Here is a 9,303-nt window from a genome sequence, read left to right as displayed (position 1 = left end):
CTTCTGTGAATATGAATTTCTTTGTTTTGAAATCTCACAAAAGCTTGTTTTCTCGTGATAAAAACTATAGTGTTTAGCATAGTAGAAATGCACTTATAATTAAGCATAATATTGCTGCTGTTTACTCCATGCAGTTTCTGAATTCAGTTTTTTCTTTTGTTTGGGCCTATTCTTGAGTGAATACTATAAGGATATTTGTACCATGAGTTAACCACACTTAAAAGAGAAAATGATGCTTATTTTGAGAAATTAATCCAAGGAAAGTTAAAGGTCTGCAAGCAGATATACAAGAAGAATGGATTCAAGAAAGACTGTCAGCCTATAAAAATGAACTTTAATATGATGCTTGATTTAAAGAAGAATGTGAAAAAAGTCATTGTCCCTCAGAAACCTCAGTCATCTTCAGGGGAGAGAGGTAGTTTTCCTCTCTTATTACCCTTTGAGAAGCTATGCTGACTGTAATTTGGATAACTCTTCTACTCTGTTACTTAAATACTGTTCTCTATGTTGGTACTGTTGGTACACTTAAATGACATGAACACAATAGGCTTTGGTTTTTAAGTTTTTTTTTTTTTTTTTGGCATTGAGGTAATGCATTGTTTTCAATCAGAAGTAGTACCAATCAATAGGACCTAATCAGAGGAATCCCATGGGTTAGGGGTATAGAAGACAAGGGAGTCCAGGTCCTGCCAACTCAAGACCATACGTATCCCCATGAGAAAAAAATCAAACAAAGCTGGCAAGAGATCTACAGGGATGAGCAGGGAACTTCTAGTAAATTTCAAATGGAAGAAAGAAATTTATGGAACGTGGAAAAAGATAGAGGCCAACTGGGAGTGATGCCATGATGATTTTTTGCCTTTTCTTTTATACCCCTTTTATATACATGTTTATAATTTCTGTATTCTTAGTGTTTTTTAGCCTACATTCTTAGGCTAAAAGAATTTGTCAAGCTAGGAGACTAAACATTTTAGAAGCTTCATAGTTAGGGATCAGTGTGCCCCAGACCCCAAGGTCCTCTCCAGAACACATTCTGTAAACTAAGACAGAACCATCCAGGGGAAGGCTCACCTAAGGATGCTTAAAATAAATACCAAGGTAAAATCCTTTTGCCCCTTCTAACCATGTTTTGATTCTTGATTTTAAGACCAGGAAGAGGCATCAGGAGGACTATAGGAATATTGTGGGTATCCTGGTGATGGATGACACAGAGAAGGCTGGGTAACTGAATTCCTTCTTTGCCTCAGACTTTACTGCTTAGGCCATCCTTCAGGAAACCCAGACCTTGGGGACAAGAGGGGAAGGCTGGAGAAAGGAAGACCTGCCCTTGGCCATAGAGGGTTTGGTTAGAGATTGGCTAGGCAGACTTAAATCTATGGGCCCTGATGGAAGGCACACATGGGTGCTGAGGGAGTTGGCAAATGTTGTTGCTAAGCCCACTCTGCATCTTCTTTGAAAAATAATGGAGGAGAGGTGCCTGATGACTGGAGGAAAGCCAATGTCACTCCCATCTTCAGAAAGAGCAAAAAGGAGGAGCCAGGAAGCTACTGGCCAGTGAGCCTCACCTCCATCCCTGGAAAGGCAATGGAACAGATCACTCTGGAGGCCATGACCAAGCACATAAAAGAAAAGAAGGTCATCAGGAGTAGTCAGGATGCACTCACCAAAGGCAAATCATGTTTGACCAATCTGATGGCCTTTTGTGATGGTATGGCAAGATGGGTCAATGAGGGGAGAGCAGTGGATGTTGCCTACATTGACTTCAGCAAGGCTTTTGACAGTCTCCCATAACATCCTCGCAGGTAAGCTCAGGAGATGTGGGTTAGAGGAATGGACAGTGAGGTGAATCAAGAACTGGCTGAAGGCAGAGCTCAGAGGGTTGTCATCAGTGGAGCAGAGTCCAGCTGGAGGCCTGCCCACAAAAAAATTTTTTTTAGCCATAAAATCACTTGACGGCTCTGCTGCCATTCTGTGGGACCTTGATAGGCTGGAGGGTTGGGCAGAGAGAAACCTGATGAGGCTCAACAAGGGCAAGTGTCAGGTCCTGCACCTGGGGAGGAGCAGCCCCAAGTGCCAGCACAGGCTGGGGCTGACCTCCTACAGAGCAGCCCTGTGGAGAAGGACCTGGGACTCTGGGTGGATCACAAGCTGTCCATGGGCTGGCAGTGCCCTTGTGGCCAGGAGGGCCAATGTCATCCTGGGGTGCATGGGGAAGAGTGTGGCCAGCAGGTCGAGGGAGGTGATCCTCCCCCTCTACTCGGCCCTAGTGAGGCCACACCTGGAGTTCTGTGTGCAGTTCTGGGCTCCTCAGCACAAGAGAGACAAGGAGTTACTGGAGAGGGTCCAGTGGAGGGCCACAAGGATGATCAGGGGTCTGGAGCATCTCTCTTATGAGGAGAGACCGTGGGAGCTGGGCCTGTTTAGTCTGGAGAAGACTGAGAGGGGATCTCATCAATACATACAAATATCTCAAAGGTGGGTGTCAGGAGGATGGTGCCAGACTCTTTTCAGTGCTGCCCAGCAACTGGTTGAAGAGCAATGGCCATAAACTCAAGCACAAGAATTTCCACCTCAACATGAGGCAGAACTTCTTTGCATTGAGGGTGGCAGAGCACTGGAACAGGCTACCCAGGGAGGTTGTGGAGTCTCCTTCTCTGGAGACATTCAAAATCCATCTGGATGCATTGTGTCACCTGCTCTAGGTGACCTTGCTTTGGCAGGTGGGCTGGACTGGACAATCTCCAGAGGTCCCTTTCAACCCTAATGATTCTGTGATTCTGTGATTAAGAATATTGTATCTGAAGTATTGCATATAAGCACAGTGAGCAAAAGATTATAATTTTATTCACAGAGAAGAAATTTTAAGATAAGTCTATACAAATTTTTATTTTACCTAAGAAACCTTATCTGCATCTTCCTTGGATTATATTACAAACATTTTGTTGGTGGGGTCAAATTCTTCAGTGAATTACGTCTCTCAAATTATTCGCAACAATATAAGAATATGCATCTTCCTGAAGACTGAATTGTGTGTTTGCCCAGACTCCTTTTTCCCTGTCCCACAGGTTTTCCCAGTCTCTTTATCCCTGTCCCATGCCTTAGTAACCTGCAGCAACCAATCACATACCCAAGGGAACTCCTCATGCTTGGTCTGGAATTGGACACACTGTCAATTAGGCAGTACATATGTGCCAGGACCATTCAGGAGATGCTTCAGGAGGAGGACACCTGTACAAAACCCAGCAGTCTGGACAATTCTAACAGTGAGAGAACCACCCATTGCATCCTGTGTATGAACCTACAGCCAGAAGAACATGGGCCAACACGAGTGAAAGGACACTCATCCTAGCCCCACTGAAGACATAAACATTTTAAAGTGTGAGCACCTTCATTTTGGCTGCAGTATGAAACTTATTGCTGTTCTTCATTCTGTTGCTAAAACACAGAAAAGAAACAGAGAAAAGTGAACAGGAAGATATAAATGAGTGAAGCAAGAAACAGTGCAAGAGAGGACTTGAAACAGAGGGGTGTTCATGATGTAGAGTATCTAAGGTTGGAGGTACAAAACTAAACAAACCTATTGTCTGTTCTTTCATCTCATACCTTGTTAAAAGACTCTTGGTTTCATAATTAAAAATTTCCCATGAGGCCTGTATGTGATCTGTTTCCCTGAAACTCAGTAAAACAAAGACCACAGATGGCCTTCTTTGATAAGTACAATTATTGGAGAACAAACTGCATAGTGATTCATTAGTTCTGAGGTCTTCATATGGGATCTATTAAAGATATATCTGAATACAAGTTTGTCTACATAGGATGTGTTTTGAAAATTAGGAGATATTGAATTGGACTGTATATAGAAAATCCATTTTAATGATTTTATCATCAATCATGGTATGATGAGACTATTTAGCTCAACAGAAGGCAAGTAATTCAAGTGCTGCCCAAGAATTATTTTTAGGCATCAACTGGCAGCATAGATAATGTCCATAATGACTGAATAAACTCCAGCTTTGAAACAGATGAATAATACCACTTCGCATTTGCATAGCACTTGTCATCTGTAGACCTGACAGTTTTAAAAGGATGGGAAAACATTCACAGTGACTATTTCTAGTGAAAACAGAATGTCCTGAATAAATTGCTACTATGAAGGCAAATCAAAGCCTGCTTGAAAGGCACTGCTGCATAGAGCCACAAGATTTAACAACCAAAATACAGTGAAAACATGCTCTATGCTTATATGAAAGGGTAATCAGGCAGGAAAACAAGTTTTTAGAAAAGAAACAGCATTGTTTTTTTGTATAAATCTGAGATTAGGTCTATTTGGAACATAATGTTTATGTGCCCAGTCCAATCCCTGTAGTCAATGATTAGTCTTTGCAGTTGATGTCACCACAAAGAAACTTGCAAATGCTTGCTATTTTTAACTTTAGAATGATTATCTGAGCTTGCTGTCTGAGCTGGGATGCCTTCCTGTAATGCAGGCAGGCTCTTGCCTAAGCTGAGAGGCTGAGGAGAGACCTGCTACCTCTGCATAGTTATATAGGCAGCTGACTTTGAAATAAATTAAGCCAGTATTTATATATTGAACAAACCATGGCCAGATGTACCAGGTCCCATATCTTACCAACTTTGCCTCTTGGAAAGCAGCCATAGCATACTATTGTAGGCATGAAGGAATAGTCTTAGACTTGCTTGGCAAAACCAGAGTTGGCATGCCGCTTTTGGGTCTCATCAGATCTTAGGTAAAACCATCCAAAAAACCCCAGTAACTAGAACTGGCTTGACCTAGAAGTGAAGAGAACTCTTTTATCAGCCTTTGGGTTGCGGAGCAGCTTGCAGAGTGACTTGCTGACACTTCTTTGCTTCAGTCTTCTTCCCTACCCTTCTGTAAATGATAATTTGTGCATTTACATCTGAAGCCCCCAAAGGCCTTTCTTCTTGCTATATGTTACAGGACAGAATGGTATGTACCAGGAATGGATTTGGATCTTGAATAGGTTTTTTTCATTGCCTTTGCACTGCAATGTAACATTAGCAGCAAAATATCTATACATATATGTCAATACTAAGATTTTTATACATTCCTTCTTAACATTTACACTGCAGCAATAACCCAGGCCAATTTAGGTTAGATAGTCTGGGAAGCCAAATCATTCCAGTTCCACAATTCACTTAGTTTTCATCTGTGCATTATCAGAGACATCCTTAGATGACTTGCAAATATGTATCTTGCTTCAAACAGACAAATTTTATGTTTGAAAGGCATTGGCAAATGTATCACATCCTCTGTGTAAACATCATACAATGTAATACATAGGTGTGAATATCAGCCCAGTCTCGGGACTCTTCAGCAACTAAAACAGAGTGAAAAAAAAGAAGGAAATCCTGAATAGTTTTGAGTGACTTTTATCAGTACACATCAGATAAAAGGTATTTTAGTTACAAAAGTCAACTGCTTCAGTTCAAATTGTTGGCCAGCACAGATATGATGTGAAGATTCAAACTGCAGTTCTAGGTAATAAATTAATTCCCTGAAAATTAAAGTCAAGTAACATCATACATCTAGTACACACTATTTATTTTTTCAAGAATAATAAAAACTTTAGAGTCTATGGATAGACTTTCGTAGAAACAGGAGTATGTAGAGATTAGAGTACCTAAATGGCAAATTATCTGAAGCAGAATTTCTTTTTAGTATTTTAATATTAGGATCCCTGTTTGTGATGTTTATTGAAAATAACTTTTTTGTCTCCCAAAACCTTTCTCTATATGCTGTTCTAGCAGACTTTTTTTTCTTACATGTTGCATAACATGGTAGTTTTGCAGAAAATGCCTCTATTTTAAAGTCTAGTAGTCTTGAGGTATTTCTGTTGAGACTTTGATAGCTAGAATCATAAATATGTCTTTTCTAACATGTTCTATTTAAATGTTCATTTTGTTTACCAACTTTAGAGGATGCCTGGAGTGGCTTTGGTGCCTGAACAGGATGTGGCACTGTTAGTTAATCTTTGTGAGCCCAGGAGGCAGAGTTTCCTCACCTTGAGACCTTTTGCTCTTTTCTGGTGACACGTCTGCCCTCCAGCAGCTGCAAACCTGCTGTGAGGAAGATCAAGCAAGGGCTAGTGCTCCCTGACAGATTCCTCTGATTGTCTGAGTGGCAGTCTGTTAGCAGTGCAGACCTTGGGTCATATCCCAAATCTGAAAGACCAAAGTTAGACTTTTGAAAACATGGTCTCAAGATCGAGCTTACTGTTTCTGCAAACTTTAATCAGCTTGTCTTTTCCTATTGTAATGAAATAACACTCCCTGTTTTGACAGTCTCTGGCTGTATGGAATGGAAAGTCAAAATAAACAATGAAGACCACACTGAACATTCTAATACACAACTTTGAAAGTTTCCTTAATTCCTCAGCCTAAACTAGACACCTTATCCAAACATTTCCTCCTGTTGACTCCTTCTGTCCTCCACAACATCCTGGGTTACTAGATTTTAGATAGGAGCTTCTAATACACATAACTCAGATTGAAAGCAGAGTTTCATTAGCACAAACTTCCCTATCATAATTGTAATCTACAGTAAATGAATGTAATTAGCTACACCAGGGTCTCCCCTGAGCCCTCCTCTCCTCTGCCATAATCTGACACTAGGTTCTCATATAAAGCTAGCATATTACATTCACTGCAATAGCAGCAGGTCTACAGGGTTGCACTTTCCAGGATCATGTCACTGCTTCTCCTTCAGATGTTAGTGCTCTCATGTCTTGGAGCCACAGAGCTACAGAGAAATTCTCAGCAAAGGAAAAGCAGAAGGCCATTTCAGCACTTATTCTACCCAGACAAAAATCTGTTTGAAAGTCAGAGTTCTCCTGAGCTGGTAAGCGAGAACCCAGTAGGTGTTGATGAGACCCTGGAAGTACCAAGCTTTTTTGTATCAATTCCACAGACAGCATCTGGAAGTGAGAAGAAAGAGGAGAAAAAAATGTCCAGATTCATTCTTCCCAATACAGGACTCCACACAGACCAAGACCTGAGAACCTGGGCTGCACCCAGAGAGATCTCTCCTGTGGAAAACTTCTCTCCACCCCATTATTCCAGCAAGAGAGAGTCTGAATTTACCTACAGAAAAGATGCCAAGAAATTCTGGGACCACTTCATGTTAAAGAAAAATTCAGACTCTGAAGAGGTTGTCCTGCCAATCAAGACCAATGAAATGCACCAAGAAAACTGCAGAACCCTGCCTTTTGCCCAGGTAAGAACAGGCATTCAAGATCAACAAACATGCCTTTGCCCCTGTCTCTTGTAATCAGCAACTGAAGGGACATGGGTTATTTCAGTGGCTAAGTCACAGGGCTTCAGAACACATTGTAAGTGGCTGAAAGACACTGATGAAAAAATTTTAGTCTGATGAGGCAAACTGCTAAATTGCAGCACTGAAAAGCCGCAGACTCAATTTTCAAAGAATTATTTATTATTTTTATGCATAGATATTCTGACAAAGCCTATGCAGGCAGGGAAGTGATGAGTAATTATCCATTCAATAAATACACATCTCAACTGTTTGTAGATCTGAATCACGATCTCGATAGAGCTAAATATGTGTATGTACACACACACACACACGTGTGTGTATATATATAAAGAGGAAAAGCTGGTTGTTTTCTTACAGCTAAGCAAGGATTCTTTTCTCCTGTATTAAGTAGAAAACTTGCCTATGTCTAATTCTGTGCTAAGAATTTTGGAGAACTGGTAAACTGTCCCATGCATAGATGAAGCCATTCTGTCATATTGTAACATCAAGACAAGCAAACAGTATAGGTAAAAGTGCTGTATTCGCTGTAAGTTACCATCTATTCTCAGTGTTTCTGTAATCACAATCTGTTCAGGACCATGTCTTTTCATATCCAGAACTAAATTTATTTCACACAGACATATGTACATACAGATGTGGCTTAGAAACCTGTACTTTTTGTTCTGAGAAAAAAAAAGTGCAGTGGTTTTTTTTTTTTTTCTTTTTCTTTTCATTCATGCCTTCTAGCAAAGTCCATGGGCCATTTCTGCACCAGAAACCTTGAACTGCTTTCTGTTTCAGGGTGTTACTCATAACAGCTGCGAGAAGGTGACAGTACAGAATAATCTGTGTTTTGGAAAATGCAGTTCCTTTCACGTTCCTGGTTCAGAAGACCATCTTTATACCTTTTGTTCTCATTGCTTGCCCAGCAAGTTCTCCATGAAACGCCTGGATCTCAACTGCACTGATTCTGTTCCAGTGATCAAAGAAATCATGATTGTAGAAGAGTGTAAATGTGAAACTAGGAAGATTAAAGACCCCGTGATTGGATCTCTACTGTCAGACTTGTATGCAAATATACATGGGCACAATTAACCTGTGCAAAGTACTGCTTAACTTGATCATAAGAATTTGCAAATAAAAAAATCAAAAAAAGTTGTCATCACGCCAGTATACAAAAATATTAAAAATGTAGACTTTGTACATGATCTTCTCTGTTTCAACAATAACTTTATCTAAAATGTAACAAATGTTTCCTTGCAGTTGTTACAGAAAAGGAGATGCAATTACTGGGCTTATGTGTTAAGTTCTTACTTCAACAAGGGAAAATTCTAAAAATTTTTCCACCCTTCCTATCACTGTTTCTAGCATGCTAGTAAACAAAGGCTGAAGAACTAACATGACTTTTTTTTCATTGCCTTTGCTTGTAAGGAGTGCCAATTTAACTTCATTGGCAACAAAGAAGAGATTTAGTCTGTTCCCGGCAAAAATATATCTACTTTTACATCAAGATAATGGCTGGAGAGTGTAAAACATAAATGGACATGAGGTACATAGAAAGCTGTGACTAGTCAATGTCATACTGATTGATCCCAGCTGGAGTTCGGTTCTCATTGAAAACTAATATACTGCATAATTTACACTGATAGATAGTGGCAAAGGGTATTTTGCCATAGAAACCACTTGTTCTCTTTTCCACATACCTGCATTTGCTCTGTACCTTTATTTTTACTCAAAGTGTTCAACTGCAGAAGGAAAAAAAATTATAAAAAATGCCATAGTCCTACAGAAAACATCACAGATGAATACACTGTCGTTATTATTTAAATTCACTGTGGAAAGACAAGGCACATTTCCCAGTCTGATGAATTTTAACATTGTCAATGAATCTAAGATAAAGTTTAAATAATGTTCTCAACACTTAAACTAAAGCAGAAAAGGCATTCATGTGACAGAAAATCTGAGAAGGACTTTATAATCATAGCAATACCTCAACAACTTTACAGGAA

The 9,303-nt window shown here is 40.0% G+C and overlaps 1 protein-coding gene across 1 annotated transcript; it reads left to right on the top strand.

Annotated features, from left to right (window-relative positions):
- The first annotated feature begins 6,727 nt into the window (after positions 1-6,727).
- CER1 (cerberus 1, DAN family BMP antagonist) lies at positions 6,728-8,389 on the top strand. The gene is made up of 2 exons (XM_008632564.1): positions 6,728-7,255; positions 8,096-8,389. The coding sequence occupies exons 1-2, from the start codon at positions 6,728-6,730 to the stop codon at positions 8,387-8,389; spliced, it is 822 nt and encodes a 273-aa protein (XP_008630786.1).
- The last annotated feature ends 914 nt before the right edge of the window (positions 8,390-9,303 follow it).

This window comes from Corvus brachyrhynchos, unplaced genomic scaffold, assembly GCF_000691975.1.
Source record: "Corvus brachyrhynchos isolate BGI_N302 unplaced genomic scaffold, ASM69197v1 scaffold194, whole genome shotgun sequence".
Taxonomy (NCBI): Eukaryota; Metazoa; Chordata; class Aves; order Passeriformes; family Corvidae; genus Corvus; species Corvus brachyrhynchos.
The sequence above is the reverse complement of the archived record's forward strand: the minus strand, read 5'-3'. Positions and strand labels throughout refer to the sequence as shown.

Coding starts and splice junctions, on each gene's coding strand:
- CER1 (XM_008632564.1), top strand. CDS start 6,728: ATGTCACTGCTTCTCCTTCAGATGTTAGTGCTCTCATGTCTTGGAGCC. Junction 7,256..8,095: donor GAACCCTGCCTTTTGCCCAG/GTAAGAACAGGC, acceptor TTTCTGTTTCAG/GGTGTTACTCATAACAGCTG.